The 20,216-nt window shown below is 40.9% G+C and overlaps 2 protein-coding genes across 4 annotated transcripts in view; one reads left to right on the top strand and one right to left on the bottom strand.

The window, feature by feature from the left end:
- Nucleotides 1-832: 832 nt before the first annotated feature.
- On the bottom strand, nucleotides 833-19,813 carry LOC104695525 (EF-hand calcium-binding domain-containing protein 7-like). Its single transcript, XM_039556584.1, has 14 exons — nucleotides 19,732-19,813; nucleotides 16,511-16,680; nucleotides 13,753-13,964; nucleotides 13,281-13,367; nucleotides 12,668-12,857; nucleotides 11,842-11,972; nucleotides 8,775-8,916; nucleotides 8,165-8,274; nucleotides 7,473-7,630; nucleotides 7,140-7,273; nucleotides 5,554-5,702; nucleotides 3,626-3,835; nucleotides 2,281-2,388; nucleotides 833-1,237 (listed from the first exon to the last, which is right to left on the bottom strand). Exons 2-14 carry the CDS (start codon nucleotides 16,677-16,679, stop codon nucleotides 1,163-1,165), a joined length of 1,875 nt encoding a protein of 624 aa, XP_039412518.1. The 5' UTR covers nucleotide 16,680; nucleotides 19,732-19,813; the 3' UTR covers nucleotides 833-1,162.
- Nucleotides 19,751-20,216, top strand: part of OSBPL9 (oxysterol binding protein like 9) — a 57,307-nt gene continuing 56,841 nt past the window's right edge. For all 3 annotated transcript variants that reach the window (XR_005602553.1, XM_039556582.1, XM_039556581.1), the window contains exon 1: nucleotides 19,751-19,883. Coding sequence is in view for 2 of the 3 variants with exons in the window: in XM_039556582.1 (XP_039412516.1) it covers nucleotides 19,773-19,883 (111 nt within the window). In the remaining variant the exon portion in view is untranslated. The remainder of the gene's footprint in view (nucleotides 19,884-20,216) is intronic.

The raw sequence follows: 20,216 nt of genomic DNA, 5'->3' as shown, positions 1-20,216 counted from the left end.
TTATTTCCCAACTCCTTCTTAGGCAAGGAGCTGGGAATTTCTGATTTACCCACACCTTGCCTGAGGCAGCATTGGCAGAGCTCAGTCACAGCTAAAAATCACCAACTATGTTTTGGGGCCTCCACTTCTTTTAGACTGTTCTGAAAACGAAAACAATACCTGTGGTACTCGCTAAGGAAAAAATATGGAAAGCTAGAAGCTCCCCAGGAATCCTGCCCCAGCACCAATGGCTGCAGTGTGTAAATCAGAGCCCAGCTCTCATTGTGCCACCGACATTTACTTGCCCAGTGTAAGATTACAGCAGAGGAACAGCAGAGAGCAGCAGTTAGGGCAGATAAAAATAGCTTTGCAACACTACTTGCTGCCCTCACACATGAGCTCACATACATTTAATGGCTATTTTAAACTCAAACAACGTTTTAAGCATCCAGTGGCCAGGGTCATCATTTTTTCCCACATTAACAGATATTTAGAGAAACCAGAAAAATAGAATAAGCTGAATGGTTTTAGTACCTCAAAGCTGCTTTTCATGGATGTTGCAGCCTAAACTTGGGGCACTTCAGTCTTCTTACTTCAGCCACCTGGGAAGAATTAATTGCTGTTAACAGTCAAGAGCCCAAGACAAACCTCCATTTTTCCCAAATGATGTTATTTCCTTATTGCATATGAAATGGCAGACTTTATTGTATATAAAAGAGTATAAAATCAGGCAGTAATTATAGAACAAGTGGAAGATGAGGATTATCAGCAAATGACCAAAAAAAAGGGAAAGAAGCAAATCCTTTATCAGGTGACAAAATCAAATGAGCCTCACCCCTTTACACTTCTCACATGCAAACCACAAGAATGTTTAATGAGGAACCCGTTCAACAAAGTTTTTCCTCAGTCAGGCAGTTCCAGCCTGCGATGGAACTACAACCCATGGTATGGAAATCAAGAGCAGATCTAGGGAGAGCAGCCTTTATGAAGCACAGTTCTATTAACAGCTGGATTACTGAACAGCACTAATTTTTATTGTGCCTCAGTGTTTTCGTGCCAAGATCATCAACAAGTATAAAGGTATGCCAGCTGTTTGAGAAGGACAAGACTATAAATTGCCTAAAAGCTGCCTAAAGCCGTTCCTGGTTCAGTGTGGCTGCTCCCAAGCCTGGCACTGGGAGGTTTAACCTACAAGGGAGTGCACACAGCTGTAAATCCACTCTTCCTGCTCCTTGAGGGGCATCACGTGCTGAGAGACCTGGCACAAGAGAAAGCAGAGGTGAAAGAGAGTTCTCTTTATTGGAAAACTCTTACCCAATGTGCTGTGCAGGCAAAATATTCAGTAACTGGTATCACTAAATGATAAGCATTCATCATATACACTGACAGCTGATATTTAAAAACTACTGTTGAACTTAACAGCAAAATATCCGTGAGGATTGAGCCTACAGTTTCTACTGAGTGAAGCCTAAATTCAAATTTAAAACCACCTTACAGGATGAGGCTATGGATATCTAAAGTGTCAGCAGCAATTTAAATAGGCCCCAGCCTTGCCTGTGTCATGGGACTGCTCTGTTGACAACAGGTTTGAATGAATCCACCCTGGAAAGCTGGGAAATATAAAATAGCTTGGACGCCTCTGCTTTTAAACAAAGAGAGTGTACTTTTAGAAAAATAAAAACAGGGGGTTTATTCATAAATAAATGAAGAAAAACATCATCTGCATTTGTAATGCATTTTCCATCCCATCCCATCCCTTAGAACCCTCATTTGGAATTGTCACTAAAGCCTGCCCAGCTCTGCAGCAGGGCTCAGCAATCAAACTGTCTCATGGTTAACATGATCCCTAAATCAGGTTTAACAAAAGTTAGCTGCCTGCAAATCTCACTGTGCACAAGGACTGCAATACATCTATTTCTGCTTCTGATTAGTGCATGCTTGGTCTGTTTCTCACAGGCATCAATACGTGGGATTAAAAGTGGCTAAGTGAAAAAGAAGTAAAATACAGCCTTAGAAAAAGATTATTAAAAATATTAATAGTGCATGTATAGAATGGACAATTGAAATAGGCTCACGTATGAAAAACTGAGCAGTTATGGATGTTTATAGCAAACTGCATGGGAAAACAGGGATACATCAAGTTCATGATCAGCTTTGAAACACCAAGAACTGCTGATGTGTTCTGGTCAGAAGATGCCACTCTCCACATGTTCATTATCATGATAAAAGTCCCATAAAAGGAACCTATAAAGATTTCACCTGTTTTTCTCTAAAGTTGGCTAAGCCATGAAAGAACCTCACCATCATGGATTTTGGAGCCACTTCCACAGCAAAAACTGTCAGTCCCCTACTGTTGAGGCAGTTCTTACTCTTCTCATTGTTGACATGAATTATCACTTTATTTTCAGACTGCAAGTGAAAAAACATGAAGAAACCATTAGTCTTTACCGGTTAAGTGTCTGTTCTTTGTGTTAACAACTGCACACTCCTTGTACTTCCTGTGACTTTGCTGTGTTACAGGACAGAAGTGCTTTAGGATACTCTTTGAAGAGTAACAGTTTCAAATGTATCATAGCACCACATTCCTGGTCAAAAGTCACTTAAGACTCATTGAAACAACACAAGGACTTGTGAAGATACAAGTTGGCCTTGTTGAAGCTCACACCGCTGGCCTCAGCCGGTCCACATCCCCCTGTGGAGCTTCCCCTGCATTCCCACCCAGCTTGGTGAGATCTGCAAACCAAACCCAACTGGTATAAACAGAGTGGGCAGAGATCTGAAGCAGAGAGCATCCAGTTGTCTCAGTGCAGCCCTGATCTCCCTCCCTGACATATCCTCAAACATATAAATAACTCTGGAATATCCACCCTAAAGGGCAAAGTGCAAAGCCAAATCCAGTGTTCCAGGAGCCTCAGCATCCACTCCTAATATTAGTCCCCCAACCCACCCCCTTTTGCATGGCTGTGCATTTAAAAATACACTTCTTGCTGTGATCTTGTAAGATTTAAAGCATCTGAAGTTTAACATCTTTACTGTGCTGTGTTTATTCACAGTTCCTGCTATAAAGGAAACTGACAAGGAACAGCACATTCATTGTGGTGTATGGAAAAAGGTTTAAAATCTCTGCTTCTCACCAACCCTTTCTACTTGGATTCACAACTTTCAGCTTGAATTACTAATAAATTACACCTGGAAGAATAATCAGGTAAAAACTCATCCATAACACACTCCTAAGAATCACTGCTCTTTGACCTTCTTGTGGACACTGGAAATATTCAATAGCATAAATGCTGTGCTCTTTGCTCTTGCTCTAATTGCATTTCCTGCTGTTAGTGCTTGTTTTCTCATTTGACAATCACATTGTGTCAAAAGATTGAAAAATTGGAATGTGAACACAAAAATATTCACATTTTATATGGTACTTAGAACTGCTTGCCTCATTATAATAATCTGTCCCTTCCAGGAACACTGATCCAGGCTCTTCTGAAGTCCCAAGGAGCACAAGCACATCAGGAGGGTTTTTTAATGCAACAGACACAAAAACCTGATTTCAGGAGAAGTAATTCTCAAATATGACCCAAGGAAGGAGAAGGAACAATAACAACAGACTTAACACAAAGTACCTTATGGAAGTCCCAGGCCATACCTTATTTTCAATCACAGAGCTGATCCTGCTGCCTGATTTGTAAGTGTGGATGATGATGTTCTCAGAGCCATCCAACACTTTGGCCTCTCCTTTATTAACCACAGACCTGCAGACAGCCCTGCTCAGCTGGGAGCCCCCTGCCTCCAGAGAAACGGCTTTCATCCTGGCTTTGCACCTCTCTGCACAGATGTCAATGACAAAGGGGCAGGCCTGCAATGGAGAATAGGAGTTTTAGCATCACTTGAGCTGTAGTTTTTCCCCTCAGATTTTCCCCCACAGCTCCTAAGTATTTTCTTATCTAAACTAGAATTACCCAGATAGAAATATTTCCTTGAATATTAAATATTCCAAACCTGAGAGCTGTGGCAGTCTTTTACACCAAATGAAACCTCAGGACAACTGGCATTTTTAGGCCATTTACAGTACACCTGACATGCAGGTCAACACAGCAAACCCTTCCTTGGACAGCAAAATGGCCAGGAATTAAGATGAAATATGAATGTATTCCAGTGTCTGAAAGAAACCTTTCTCCTCTACCTGTCACACTGTTGCTGTTTGTGCCACTTCACACAGATTGAACACCTCTGCAATGTTGCATTGAGCACCCTGGGAGTATCTTGACTACATTTTACTCCTGGTGTAACCACCTGGAGTTTGCATTTTCTTAGACTCCGCCACAGCACCTCAGCTCCTTTCTAAAGCTGTTGGAATCCAGCAGAAATGATTTCTCAAGCTCTCTCTCAGTGCTCCCAAAACATCAATCTTCAATTATTTGAAATCAAGGAATTAAAGAGGTGAGAGACACAAGTTAACAGCTGGAGATTTTTAGTTTAATTACTGAAGCGTTTGGAGAGCTGTGCTGTCCTTTGGAAAGCAAAGGCTGGAGCCAGAACCCACAGCTGGAATAAGGCACAACACACCTTCCTGAAATTCCTAACTGGAGAAAAACGTCCCCAAAATGCTCTTTCTTGGAGCAGGGCTCTCTCTTGTGGCTGAAATGCAGAAAAACAGCCTTGCAGGGGCTCTGCCAACCGCAGCTCGGAGGAAAAGGACAAACTGCTCATCCTTAAATCCCTCACCAGCATCCCAAGATTTTCACTGACAGACAACTGATATCTCTCATACTGACTATTTTTAGGTCTTCATGTATTTTATATAGTGGCTACACTGACCCGTTTAACAAAGTTAAATACCATTATCAGACTGTGATCCTAAAAATCAGCTTTTCTTAGGAATTAGATTATTTAATTATCTGCATATTTAATGCTTTAATTTTTTTCTCTTCATTAACGACATCCTCTTTCCTTAGAGAGAACTATTAACATCACAAGTAATATTATTTCTATAAAAATAAAGAAGATAATAAAATAAAATCTGTAAGTACACAGAAACATCGGAGATATAATCCCTGGTCCTGTAAAGTAAAGTGTGTGACCCAAACCCAAAAATTTTAATGAAGCATTAAAATTTCATGTTGAACACCTTCAGACACTGTTGTGAAAGGCAACAACAACTGAAATAGTTCTGTCTGGAAACTAGGAATTCTAAATCATGTGGAAAAAAATTATCCACTTCTGTTGTGGTTAGGGCCATAAAAGTGACTTTTTTAAGGAGAAGAAGTCCTGTATTTTCTAAATTTGCTGACAGGTCACTGTTTACCATCCTTATCTTCCTATCACTCCCCACCAGCAGAGTGCATGCATTCTTCCAACAGAAAGAATCCAACATTCCTTCCTCTACTACCCCACAAAATTCTGCCTTTCTCTAAAGCAAAGGAAAATTCCCTCTTCCAAGGATCCAAGTGCTATCTTAAGAATGAGGAGAATGACAGTGGCAGTGGATCCCTGCCCTCCTGCAATCAGTCTGTGGCAGACACAAAGAGTGCAGCAGAAAAATGTGCAGTGATTTTTGCTCTGTGACTCTCCTACCTCTGTCATTTCTAAGGCTTTGTTGTAGCCCAGGGACAACAAAGTGACCCAAAGGTCCCGGGGATCCCCATCCCGGTCGTTGGCTTCCATGAGATTCAAATCCATAAATCCTTGTCTTGTTAGTTCATTTTTCTTCATCTCAAAATTCTCTGTTTCAAAGGAATAGAAAGAGCACTTCAAAGTCTGTTCTCTCTGCAAACACCTTTATCCTTCCAAAGCCAAAAATCCCACTCCTGTTAACAAGGTCTAAAAGATGGAGCCAACTTGCAGCCTCGGGGTGACCAATATAATTTGGGAAAGAATCTCCTTGACCAGGCATATGCTGTTTGCAGAGCTTCCCTGTGGATTTGGGATAATGCCTACAAACAGCTGGCCCCTTGGATAACCCAGAAAAGGGGGAGATTTCAAAACACAGAGAGTTCATATTGATTTCTTTTTTCTAAAAGTTTGGGGCTAAGCTTTGCAGAATGGGCTATTTTAGGAATGGGAAATGAAAATCAGCTGGAGACAGCACCTTTAAATGCTTCAGGTCCTTGATACAGAAGTGATTTACTTAGTTCCTAAAAAGCAATACAATTCCAGTAATCCTAACATCCCTCTCTAGAGAGAATATCATAGATCCACCACTCTATGTCAGCAAACATAATTGAAATGTCCTCGTGTCAAGGACTTTTAAAAATGGTTTTCTCATCTTCATCACAATGCTAAATCTTTACTATATATTATTAAAAAGGGATTACCAGTTTAATAAATCTATCCAAGGCTACAGATGCTGTAATAAATAGCTTGAACTTTGTTGTCTGATGATATTCATGTGAACCCTTCCACTGACTGATGACCTGGTGAAACATTCCCCAGCTTTCTCCTCTTTCCTCTCTTATTTATTCACACATTTCCACCCCTCCTACTTGTGTGGACATCAGAGGCATCACCCTGACAAAGCCATCAAGTGTGGAAAAGCACATGCAGGGATGAAACAGAGGAGAAATCCAGTTATAGAAATGTATTTTTGTAGGAGTTTTCCATAAGTTAGGAAAAATTCTGATACCTCAGAATTAATATTAATAGGGCTTGCCAGATCCAAAGTATTTTGGCCAACATGCCACAGCCTCCAAAGGCATTATGTCAAACCTGACATATAGTATACAATGAGACACTGGCAACCCACATAAACTCTGGATGCCATTTTATAGCACCAGATGCACACTAATTAAATGTCCCTCTCCACACTTGGTGAGATAAAAAAGCAGCACCAGCCCAATCTGCACAAAGGAGATCGATTCAACAAATACCTGTGACAGTTTCCTTCCCCATATGATCCAGGATTACAAACCCTGTAGGTTTTGGCAGCTACAGAACAATTAGGAAGGGGAAGAATTCTCTCAGCAGAAGGTCAGTGGCACACACACCAGAATGAAGCAAAGCAAAGGACAGGAGACTGGAAAAAAAGAAAAAGAAAGGAGGAAGAGAACAATATCTACACATGTTCTTGGAATAGGCTACAGAACACCCAGTTCTATCCAGCTGGAAAGTTAACTGATAGTCTTAATTAGTTTCAGGCATAATTACCACAGTAATGAACTTACCCTTACACACAGCCCAGGCTTCCTGATCACACTTCTCCCCACTAGTCCTCAGCTCAAAGAAGTTGTATTCCTCCAGACTCAGGAGGCCATTCCCATCCAAATCAATTGTTTCAAATATATCCAACAAAGCAGCTCTGAGGGATGAAAAAGGCCAAACTATTTCCAAAGGCTTCCATTTCCTTTTACTGGCTCATAATATTGCCAAGAACTGTTCAGTCTATTTGAGAATATTCTCTACAAATAGTACTTTAGGAACATCCAGATTTAAAAAGCCACATTTTAGCTGGAAAAGAGATTTTTATAGAGGTTATCATGTTTGGGAATAAAACTCACCGGAATTCTTTGGTGAGAGCCAGCTCTCCATCTTCATCTCTCCCCACCAGTTTGGCTTCTCCAGGAATTTGGGTTTTTACCTTCCTCAGCCTGCAGCCAGTTGTGAAAGGGAGCAGCCAGTAAACCCCAGATCCAAGCTCCCCTCTCCATCCAAACATCTGCTCTTAAAGGAAGACAGAAAAGTTTGGAACAACTTCTCAAATGATGCCGCTCTTTGTTGCCAGTAATATTCACATAGACGAGATGAATTACTTGAAAATGCTGGCAATGCTGGGTTCTCTCCTTAAAAAAAAATTGGCTGTGTGATGCCATTTGAAGGATAAAAACCAGTGAATCTCTTAGAATGAAAGTTAGAAAAACATGCAGGAGAGAGATGAGGGGAGAAGGGGACAATAAGTTTATGCTGCCTTATTTCTGCCACAGAGTAAGAATATTCTGTGCACTATGAAGTTCAAATGGCAAGGAGGAAGAAAATAAGAGGAAATGTAAACAAATTTTGCCTTGGAAATGTTGTGTTTGAAGGTGAAGAAATACAACTGAGTTTCTACAGAGTAGCTGTAAATATACCCAGCAACTCAGCAATACTGGGCACAGCTGGAATTCTTTCCAAACACATGGAATTCACACCCCCAGCATTAACACACACATGAAAAAATAACAATTAAAATAGGAATGCACCAAAAATCTCTAACCTCTTTGTGTTGGAGTTCAGTAAAGCTCACAAGCTGTAGATTCTCTTGGGTTTCATTTTCCTTCAGAATAAACAAAGCTGTATCCACTGACAACCAGCGACAAGATTTTCCTAAAAGGAAAAATATCCCCCAAAAATGCTTAATAATGACACAAAACTCTTTTTATTTGCGTGTCAAAATAGGTATTCCCATGGTATTTATTGATGCCTGCTGATGAAAAATGGGAAAAAAGAATCTATTCTACGCTATTGGGATTTCCTTCCTGTTTAGGCCAAGCAGATAAATTGTTCCAAGCCTTGTGATTGTCTCACAGATAATGATTACTGTTAATAATTTTATCATTAAAAACTATTGTTAAAACAGTTCTATCATTAAGGGTCAAGAACGCCAAGGAATGGCTACACAACACAAAAATTTGTTTCAAAAAAGCCAGCCCAGCTGACTTTAAAATAACTTTGGGGTCTAAAGGCTCCCGTTTTATGGGATTAAAAAGGAAATAACCTACTTGGGGAAAAAAATAATTCCAATGTAGCAACTGGATGAAGCCCCGTGGTAAATCACCAAGCCACCACCTCTTTTTAAGAGGAAAATGAAATATAAATACACTCACCTTCTGCTTGGGCAATATTTAAAGGTTTGATGGTGATACAAACTGCAGATCTTTGGGGTAAGTGCAGCCTGTACTTGTGACTGATGATTTCCCCATCTTCTTCCAGGTAGAAGCATCCTTTGGATTGTACACATTGCCATTCCTGGAAACCAAGCAAATATTAGGTGTTGTTTTCATTTTGGATGAAGATCAAAGTGCCTTCTCTGAAATATGAATTAATTTGATTATTTAATAAACCCTGCATAGAACGCACCACAACATACAGCATCAATATACTTTTATTAAAAGAAAAAATCCCAAATGGTCCTTCTTGTAGTCAATTTTTGGAAAGTAACATTGCTTCACTTGTGAAAATGCCTGAAAAACACAGATTACCCCAATGCTCCAATAGTTGAAAATTAAATTGGAATTGCCACGAAGATTCTGATAATTATATTTGCAAACAGCTGGCAGCACGGACTAATTTAAATATAAGCGTTATATACTTTGCAACTCCCTTTCTGCTGTTCTTTGAAGGTTTGGAATTTTTTTAAAAATTAAGATTTTGCTAAAGAAGTTCTAAAAGACTTTCAAAGTAACTTGGCTGTGGAAAAGACAAAGATTTATTAAGTTATTTAAAATCAAGTGAGATGTCCAGTCCCTGGCAGACACTGCTATCCAAGTCCCTCCCCTCCTATGATCTCCCAGAATCTTTGCCTTGTGGGCACAAGCTGCTGGAGAAGGTTTTAGGGATAATCCTTATGGAAGTGCAGCTACTTCTGGACCATGGAGCCAGAGATCAGCAGCCCCTGGTCACCTTTTATGGAGCAGAATAAACCTAATTAACAAATCCATCCAATAATTTTATACTCCTCTTTATCCATGAAGCTGGATTTGTAGTGACAGGACAAGGAAAAAGGGGACCAATCATAAAAAATAATTAGGAAAGAAGTGAACAGAGACAAAACATTCCTGGGACTTAATGGTGAGGGTTAAATAAGGAGCAACAGCTGGGGTTGTGTCAGTCAAAAAATGGATAATGGGAGCTGGGATTAACAGGGGGGTCAACATAACTCAGCAACAGAATTCCAACATGGACTTCAGCCTGTTGGGTCATTGAAACACTACTACTCCTAAACTGTTTATTCCAATACTTCCAGGACTCCTGACTTCAGCTAAAAGGAGGTTTAAAAATTGAGGTTTTTTCTTAAAATTTGACACACCGGAAATAACTGGTTGTTTGCTGCAAGCTTAATACCTGCCAAAACTGTTGGACAAAAACCTTACCCATGTTTTAGGAAATCAAACTCTGTTATTCTGGCAGAGAGCATAAGGTGGTGCTAGAAGTTCTAAATTACCAAATTCCAAACAGGTATGTAAAATTGGGAAGCTGAAAGAGGATTTCCTGGCTGGATTTTCCTCTGGCACTTCAAAGCAGAACAGAAGCTGTCAAAAAATAGCGAAAATGGGAAACGTTTGTGTTTGAAATGTTAACTGGAAAGAAATGTGAGGCACTACCTGCTGCTGGCCACTGCAACTGAAATTTAAGTTCTTATTGAAATTACCCACATATTAATGCATAATTCCTAAAAAAAGCAATGATTGAGAGGAATTTTCTAAGGGTTTTTAAATTTAGACATGCACCATGTTCCGACTTCCACCATTTTCCTCTGTCAGAAATGTAAAGTTGGTGTTGCTCCAACATCCTGAGGGCAGTATTTTCTCACTTGTACAAAAAGACAGGTGAACAGCAAAAAAAAAGATATTCTTGGATATAAGATGAATAAGAAGAATTTTTGGGTGCTGGATTCTAATTCACACCACAAATGAATCCCTGGGCATTTATTCACTGACTCTGGCAGAGCTTGCATTGTACAAAATAAAGTTTTAAAAACATTAATAGTTCTACTTACACCTTCTCATGTTTATTGATTGATTTCAGTTTTTGGATGATGCCAATCAATACTAATCAATATCTGCAGCTGCTTTTTTTTTTCAGTCAGTTCTTACTGGCTTATACAAAGAAAAAAGAATCCAATCTTGGGTAAGTGTGTGCTGGTTTTATACCCTCCACATCATATTTGAACAAGGTGAGATTGCAGGTTAAATTGCATCGAGGTCCAGATACCTAAACAGACTGCCAAAAATCCCTAGGAGATGATGCTTTGAAATTTTCATATAGAACAAATGTCACTGTACAGCAATGGGGAAGATATAAAGGACTTCAGAGTTCAATAACAAATCCAGAGTTGTTCTTTGAAACAAAAATGTAGCTCCTGAGGACAATCAGTTCCATTTTCCAGCAGCACTTACACTGTGTGGTCAGAACCATTTTTTCCCTTTTATACAGGAGTCTCCAGGTGCACATTTTTAATGTATCCCAGCAGTTTCCAGTTAATGTTTTCTATTTCTACAGCTATTATTTTCTGTTGAAAGAAAACTAGTAAAGGTCCAGTCAAGAAAGGGAAAACAAAGGGAAAAAGATCAATATTAACACTCTACAAATATTGACTTAGCAAAGTGACTTTGGTGTCTCTCTCCTCCAGGAATTTGTATTGAATGAGTGATTTATTTAAAAGAAAATACTGATAGGACATATTAGTCTAACTAAAAATCAACATTTTCAGTTTACAGCATGTATTTACCAAGCAATGCCCAAGAAACTGAATATGCTCACAGATCTGGTCTTTATTTCCAATTACCTTTCATGCACAGGTTTATGATACACAATCTTTCAGACTACTTAAGCATTTGAAGTTCTCACCAACCTAACAAATTATTAAATTTTAAATTTCTCAAGAAGTCATTACATGTTTTCTCCAACAGTGGTTTCATTTATAAAAAACACATTTTGTTCTATGAAACCTTCACACCTGAAAAATTATTTCCAATAACTTGTTGTCAGCAAAACCAACAGTATATAAAAATGTTCACAATAATACCTATCAGGAAAGCTCTCAGTAGTTTATAGCTGCCCTTGACAAACTATTAATTAAACATAAGACACCATTTTTCTCTGATTTTTAGCTTTTTTAAAATGCAGTAACACAGGTGCCTAGAGGAAAACACCATCATTTCAGTGTGATACCTTCATTGTGTCAGGCTCAATAATTAGCTTTGTGTTCCTGCTGCTGCTGCTGGCACCCACAGTGACAGTGGTGGAGCTGGAAGCTTTGCCAGTTTGAGCTGATGAAGGTCTTGAAGGAGCTCTGCTGTCACCTACAAGCAGAGATATTTAATTACAATTACATTATTTCAACCCTCTCCTAGTGCTATTTATCATAAACCTTGCATTTAGAAGCACAAAGAAAACTGGATGACAAGAACTCAATCAGAGAACTTCCCTTCAGCACTCTTGTGTCACTTTTGCTCCTCTTTGCTATTGCCCAGACTTGAAGCAACTTGGAACAGCACAAACTACATCCTAATATTTCAGACTTGGTGCCTCTGCAGTCTGTTCTCCATGGACTTTTTCCAGTTTGGGAAGGTTTGGAAGCAGCTTTGTCACTTCAGGAAGGACCTTAAACTCTCCTATTGATTGTACTTGAAAAGCAGCCTCAAGAATTGAAACAAACACACTATTGATAAACGTTTTAAGGTTTCATGTCTGATCTGGGAAGGAAATAAATAACTTGCCTATGTTGCAATATCTGAGCATTCACCTCCTCTCTTCCCTTTGGACTGTGTCACATGACAATCAACAAAATCCACCCTTAGGAATTTGAGAGCTTCATAGATGCAGCCATTTGAACATATTTTACTGACACATTGATGGGATTGCCACAGTAGCAATTATATTCATCACTAAAATCCTCACTAATCTGAGAAAAATTAAACAAAAACTCAACTCTGGCTCATTGAGCCAGAGCTTCATCTCCAACAGAAAAAACATCAAATAGAAGAAATAGAAACACCGTTAGCCAGTTTGTGATTGCTTTTCCTGGAGATCCTCGGGGATGCTTTGGACACCGGCACTGGGATCCCTTCAGAGGAATTTTCAGTTTGATTCCCAAACTGCTGCTGCCTCAATCGAGGGTCAACTTCCAGCCTGTCCCTTGCAGCCTTGCAGCACTGCTCACGGGTGCTCAGGTACAGCTCACAGAACTTGAGATAAAAAAAGAATATTTCACCTACCAGGTTACCTTTCTCATGGTTTGAAGGAGTAAAATGTAGCATTAGCAAGGAAAGGATGGGGCAGCAGCATTTTCTCTTCAAGACCAGTATTAATTTAAATTTTCATTGATAAGAACAACCACTCAAGTGTCACAGTAAAATGCAGCCATGATTCAACAAGGAGGACCAAATATTGAATAAATATTAAGTGTGACTTTCAACTCTTTCTTTCAAGATATTTGAAGACTGATTTTTAACATAGGATTCTTACCAGTTTTCCTCCAATGAAACCATATTGATGTACAAATTTTTGTGGGCTGTCTTTTCAGTCCAAAATTTAGAATCCTGGGGTTAGGTCATCATGAACGCTCGTATTGTCAATAACACTAGAACAAATTTCACTCTAGGCCTTACCTTGTTGTAGTCAAGTTTGCCACTGCAGTTAAAATCAGCTTGTTTGGTAATGCTGGTCACTTCCTCCCAGGTCATTTTATCACCTCTCTGCAAGAAAAAACCAGCTCAGTTTGGGTTCCTAATCAAGAATCCTGGTCACCTACAGTGAAATTTAATAAACAAACAAAGAGTCTTTTAATATTCTTTCAGGAAAACTTATCTTGCAATAGATTTCAATGGATTTTGATTGGAATCTTGAAAACAGAGGTCAAAACCATTAGAAATTATGTCCTTACAATGCTACTAAACACTGAAGAGATAAATTGTATCAGTTTATGTAATTCTGTGCTGTCTTCTGGAAACCCATCACAAAAATCTTCCATAAAATGGGGAATCCCAGCTCTCAGTCATTCTTGCTTATCTTGTTTTACCATCTAATTTCCAAAATCTCTACTAATTAAATATGGATAATTAAGTTCCTAGTGATACTTACTGTTGTAAGAATTTTATAAAGTTCATCATGGAAAATATATCCAGCTTTATCTGTGTCTATTTTTCCAAATGCTTCGAGCAGTTCATTTTTTGTAGCTGGCTTTTCTTTTTTTAAAATAGCACAAAAATCATCAAAATTCAGTGAAGTTGTTTGTGAAGTCCAGTATTTATTAATGGTCCTCCGAGAAGGATTTCTTCCAGCCTGCTGAAGTACTGCACAACAAAACACAATATTAAATATATATTCCAGCTGTTAGGAAAGGAGTTTTCTCCAAACATCCTTGAGTCACTTTCCATGTTCAGATTTTTTTAAAGCCAAATCACTCCAACAGAAAAGTGGGTCTGAAGGACAGTTTTGGTTATGATCTTAATCAAAATATCCATGAACTCAGACAGCCTCAAGTGTAAAATTCAGCCAAAATCCAGTGTCTTAATATCAAGAACATATTCTTTTTAAACCTGCACATTATTAGATCCTATTTCTATGAAGATCAACATCATCTTTGCACTTCCTTTGCTGAGATCTAGAATAGAATTTATCTGAGACAATATTGTGTGCCACACCTGTACATTTGAACGCATCAATTCAAATTATACAACATGAATTTAATGGAAAAATGACACCACCAGGCAGCCAATGCCACACATGCAACCAGTGCCATGAATGTTACACCTGGCATTCTCCAAAATGATTTTGCTGCATCTATTTGCCTCTTCAAGGTCTTTACTGAAAACATCCTTTCACCAGTTTTCAGTGTGATGAAGGTATTACATTAAATGGAAATTAAATTCAAATTACATTCTATCTGAAAGGAGAGGGATGTTTTTACATCTTCCCAAATAATCAAGTCTCTTGGGGAAGCACAGGAGATCCTCCATCTCTACCTGGGCTGGCATTTGATTTTGAGCCAGCTGAGCAGTGACCAAGCCTGTGCTGGGAACTGCTCAGGAGCATCTGTGAAATGAGGCGGTGGCATCGTTACAACGCTCAGTGGGAACTGTGTCAGCAGCAAACCAAACAAACAAACCAGGCACCTTTGTTGTTCATCCCTGCCTCAAGGCCAAGCACTAAATAAAGATCTGTGCCCTGTCACCTGTGCTGCAGGAGCCAGGAGAACAGACCAGGGCTCACATCTTTATCCAAGCCACGCCTGGGCATGGAGCAATGCTTTGGGGATTTCAGTGTCAAGGGCAGCCATGGAAGGGCTGTGACTCTGTGGGTTTGTTTCCATGGATAGCAGAGGTCCTTGGAATGTCAATACATGACTGTATTTAACAGATATCCTTCCAATATACAATCCTGTATTTTTGTATCTCCAGGGAGATCAGCACTTGCCATTCCCTACGTGCCTCCCAGTTTGTATTTGTGAAAGTTCAATCAGACTGCACCTTTTATTTAGATTTCTCTATGGTCTGATTCTGCTAAATCACTTCAGTAATATTACAACAGAAGGAAGTGAAGCTACTATTTGTGGATAAGCAAAACTCCTACAAACAAAATTTCACAGGGCCAATCTCTCAGTGAGACTTTAGTTTAGAATATCAGCCAAACTTGATGAAGCAAGAGATGCTTAAACGTTGGCACCACTCGTTTGAGAAATGCTAAAACTGACTTCAGATGAAATATAGGTCTCTAACTCTCAACGATTACAAATTTTAAAATAAATTCTTAAATGTCGCTGAAATGACTGGGAGTCTAAATAACTAACTGGCCTCTCTAAGATTACCTTGAAAGCAAATTGCCCAAACACTTGCTGTGTAGCCAAGCAGCATATGGATAGAGATGAAAGCCAAAACATTTATTAAAGAGATGACATTTGTTCACACCACCCCTCTGTTAAAATCCAGATTATCCCAAACTCTCATTAGGATGTCATCAAGACCCTTTTATTGCAGCTGACAAAGCCTGGAGAGCACCAAGTCACAAGCTGTAGGAATGTCCTTGCTAATGGGTAGAATTTCATGTTCTGATGTAGGGAAAGAAGCTACAATCAGTGCAACAGAGAAGTGCACTCAGCTTTTACAGTGGTGGTTTCCATGAAAAACCTTTTAATAAAGAACAAAAATGCTCTAAGAAAAAGAAAAACCACCACCCAAACAGAGCACACAATCCTACAACTCCAAGAAGCTGCAAAGCTGAAATGGTATTTGCTTGAGAAATTATTTCTGGGGGAGTGAAACCTCTTTCAAAACTGAAACAGGTTATTTATTACTCAGTCTTTCCTTACTCCTTCCTCATCTTACCTGGTCACTAAGATACATTATTAAGAAACCAACTTCCATTTCTCAGGTAAATTTTTCTCACTCCCCTTTGAAATTCCTGAAGTTTTTAAAACAAAGCCCTACAGCTTTCAGTATCTACCAGCACCCTTCTTTAAGTGCAGCTGAAGCAGTCAGAGGTATTTTTTTCCTATTGTACTGCTGACAACACCACCACTTATACACAGTCTGGATGAAAAATGAAAACTTTTGATTCCAGTCTATGGAAGTGTAATTCAGCAGGAGATACGGAGTAAGAATTCTTATGGAACACCGGTTGTGGTGATTTTCTGTGCCAGGGCAATGGCCCACTCTAAACTGAACTGAGGCCCTTCATACTGGTGATTTACAGAAAAAAACCTCTGTCTGCTATTCCCACTTCCAGCAGGCATCCAAAACTACTCTCAGTTCCTTAAACCAGTTACTGAGTTCCTGCACTGGGATACTCTCACTGTAATCATCCCATGTAAGAACTAAAAGGGAAAAGATCCAATCGTTACCTAAACTGAGTTGTTCCTTGGATTTAATATTTTCTAAGCTGCTTTTTAAGACACTCAGGTAAGCTGCTCTGCAGTTCATGTAAAAAATGGCTTCTTCTGCATGCTGGGACTTCTTCCCTTGGGAATTTTCCGAGTGTGTAGCTTTCTGATTCCCGGGAATGCTGGCCATCCTGTGAGGGATATAATTCCAGTTAGAATTTGGAACTCTCTTAATAATTACTCTGTTTATCCTCTGAAACACAGACTAGCCCCAATTATCCAAATATCTACGTCATATCCTTTCTATCCTCTCAATCTGGGATGGCAATAATTATCTACACTTGTAGGTAAGGACCACGAGATCCACAAACAGAAATGAGCTTGAGCTCTACTTATGATTCACAGTTTATCCTTCATTGGCAGTAAAAAGTTTCAGTTCACTGTATTTTATTTACTTTCAGACATTTGATATTACAATTATTATATAATATAAATATTATATAGTCTTGAATTCTGAAAGCATAAAAACACATTTTCACATTATCTGTGAAACAAGGCTTTGCCATCCATATTTTCTCTTTTTACACTTACAACTCAACAAAACATATGGATAAGAATAAAATTGGTCAAAAATTGAATCCCTTAATCTTCAAAAATGCCAAGTTAAGCACAGAATTCTATTTCTAAGAGTTACCTAAATATAAATAATAGAAATAAATGTGCATAAAACGTTAAAAATAAGTGTGCCTAAAACTTTGAGCAACTCAGGCCTTTTAAGTTCAAGGCCCATACAATTAGAAATGAATGGAAAAAACCAGAAACTCATCTTTTTCTCAATTATTAAAACAACTCAGAGAAGTAACTAATGCTGTTTGCTCACCAATGGTCAGCAAACTCTGACAGCAGCTTTCTGCTTCTACCAGGGGTGATTAAGGTTTTTAGAAGGCCATCACAGAGGGACACTAAATCCTGTTGTGCTCTTGCTTTAACAGCCTCTTGTATTATTTTACCCAGTGCTGACTTCAGGAAATATATTCCAGTATAATAAATGGAATATCTCAAGTTCAGCAACAAGACAATGCTGTCCCAGGGTCCCCTTCAGGACTCATTGCATTTTTACTCAGGAGGCCTCAAGCACTGGCACCTTGTTGAGTTATACAGGTCTTTCACACTTGGGAAAGGCAGATAATAATCACTTATCAAGGATGAAGCACCCAATTTGTAACAGCCTGACACTTTAATATTACACAGGTACCAGAAGGACCCCACAGGGACCCCCTGACACAGTCTGGCTCCTGCAAATGGGTGTCACTATAATTAAGCACCAGTGTTATGGAATGGAACTGAGGGTAAAGGCAAGGAGGAGGAGAAGAAGAAATGTTAATTTTCCACTAACCAGTTTATAAAATGTGAACTCTTGTTTGTACTCCTTGGACTTCCCAATACGGAGAGATTTCTTATGTGGGCCAGGAGGTGCCCACACTGGGCACCATCACTGGGAAATCCAGTGAGCAATGGCTCAGTGACAGCACTGCCAGCAGCCCCATGGCTTAGGCTGGCACATTTTACTGGATAAATGACACTTTAGAAAAATAGACAGAGGGGAGCAATCCGGCCCAGGCTTCCAAACAGGGAGACAGTAGGTTTAGTTTAGAGACTGGGAAGGAATTGTTCCCTGCGAGGGTGAGGAGGCCCTGGCACAGGGTGCCCAGAGAAGCTGTGGCTACCCCTGGATCCCTTCAAGTGTCCAAGGCCAGGCTGGATGGGACTTGGAGCAGCCTGGGATAGTGGAAGGTGTCCCCGCCCATGGAACTGGATGAGTTTTAAGGTCCCTTCCAAACCGAACCAGTGTCGTACTCTCAGCCCAGAGCACTCAGTGCCACGTCCAGTCCTTCCTTGGACACCAGCCCTGCTTTGTTTAGTCAGTGAAACTAAAGAACAAAACAGACTACTAAAGTCATATGCAGCTTGAAAAAGAATGTTATCTAAATTAACAAGATGGATTTCAAAACCAGATTGTGCATTAGGTATCTTAAAGTGGTAACCTTGCACATAAACACACTGCCAGGTGACTCCAAGGACTAGCAATGCTCCAAATTGTAATTGGTAACAAACTAGTATACAGTGTGACATGTGAAATGGGGAGACAATTAGAAATCTCGAATATTTCTTATTTTCCAAAACCAAACACAATGCCTTTGAGTGATTCTTTTTCACTAAAGGGGTGATTTTCTATTAAATTTTGTTTAACTTAGGATAAAGTTGCAGTGTCATGAGATACTAAATCTACTTCAACCCTACTATAAAGGCATTTTTATAGTAAAAGAATAAAAAAGGGCTATAAGGGGAAAAGGAAGAAAAAGCTACTAATGAATACGCTAAAGACTGCGTGATAAACACAAACCTCATGGTGAAAGCACTATTTCTGCTGCTTTACTGTTGATGCCTAGGAAAAAACATGAGTATCCCTATGGGTCCTTTAAAGTTTTTATGTTAAAGCATAGCTCAAGTTCTGTACTTAAGTCAGAGGAGATCAGTGCCAAAACCATGCCTTGTGCTGAACAACAAATTTGCAATTGTCCATAGCTCCTGGGTAATTCATTCCACATTCTTGGATCAATCCACAGAAAAGTTGTGTCACATTGAAGCCTAACCTTTAAAGGTTATCTCGAGTCGTGAACGGTTTTTATACACTGTGGACACGGAGCACTTTGAAGAGAAACCCCCTCGGACTCCATTGTTAAGCTCACTTTGGTTTAGCACTTAAAGCACTTTGGACATGCAAAAAGCCGAGAGGCACAGGGACAAGCACAACAGCGAGAGAGGCTAAACGCTCCCAAGCGGTGCCAAGTCTTTTAGAGAGAAACGAAAAGATTCCAAAATGCTTTAGGAGACAGCCTGACGCCCTCCCGCCCTCACACTCGGCAGCGCCAGCGCGCCGTGCCCTCACCGCTCTGCCTCACAGCCCTCCCTCACGCCTCGCCCTCTGCCTCCCCCGGGCCGCGAGGGGAAGCCGCGGAGATGGAAACCCTCAGACAGCGCCCTCAACCCCCTTAACCCAAACTCCGTCCCTCCGGACACCGAGGCCGCCCACGCCCTGCTCCGCTCCCCTCACGGCCCCGCCCCGCTGCGCGCGCAAACCCCGCCCCCCCGGGCCGAGTGCCCCGTGGCCCCGCCCCCTCGCTGCGTGCCCCGCCCCTTCCCGCCCGGCGGCCGCCGAGTCTGTGCCCCGCTCCTCTCACCGAGTGCGCGGCGTGCGCGGCGGTGCCGGTCCGGTGCTAAGATGGCGTCTATTATGGAGGGCCCGCTGAGCAAATGGACCAATGTGATGAAGGGCTGGCAGTACCGCTGGTTCGTGCTGGACTACAACGCCGGGCTGCTCTCCTACTACACGGTGAGGGGCGGCGGGCGGGCCGGGCGGGCGAGGAGGCGCCGGGAGACCGGCTGAGGCGCAGGGTGGGGGCGGGGAGGGGACTCGGGGCGTGCGGGCGCCCGGGCGGCCAATGGGGAAGGAGGAGGCGGTGGAACGGCCAATGGGGGAGGAGGAGGCGGTGGGAGCAGCCAATGGGGCGGCGCTGCGGGGAGATCGAGCGGCGGGGGCGAGCGGCGCTGTTGTTGTTGGCGGCGGGCGGCGCCGCCGGCGGGAGCGGCTGCGGGACCCGCCCGGGATCTCCCGACAGCTCCGGGGCCGCTCACCCGCGATCCCCCTGCCTCGGAGCCTTGCTCG

Source organism: Corvus cornix, chromosome 8 (genome assembly GCF_000738735.6).
Source record: "Corvus cornix cornix isolate S_Up_H32 chromosome 8, ASM73873v5, whole genome shotgun sequence".
Lineage (NCBI taxonomy): Eukaryota > Metazoa > Chordata > Aves > Passeriformes > Corvidae > Corvus > Corvus cornix.
The sequence above is the reverse complement of the archived record's forward strand: the minus strand, read 5'-3'. Positions and strand labels throughout refer to the sequence as shown.

Excerpts from the sequence above, each read along its gene's own strand:
- LOC104695525 (XM_039556584.1), bottom strand. The coding sequence starts at position 16,679 with ATGGCCAGCATTCCCGGGAATCAGAAAGCTACACACTCGGAAAATTCC. Across the intron at positions 11,973-12,667 it reads CAATCACAAACTGGCTAACG|GTGACAGCAGAGCTCCTTCA; the intron begins GTGTTTCTATTT and ends CTCTGCTTGTAG. Across the intron at positions 8,917-11,841 it reads TTGAGCCTGACACAATGAAG|GAATGGCAATGTGTACAATC; the intron begins GTATCACACTGA and ends CTTGGTTTCCAG.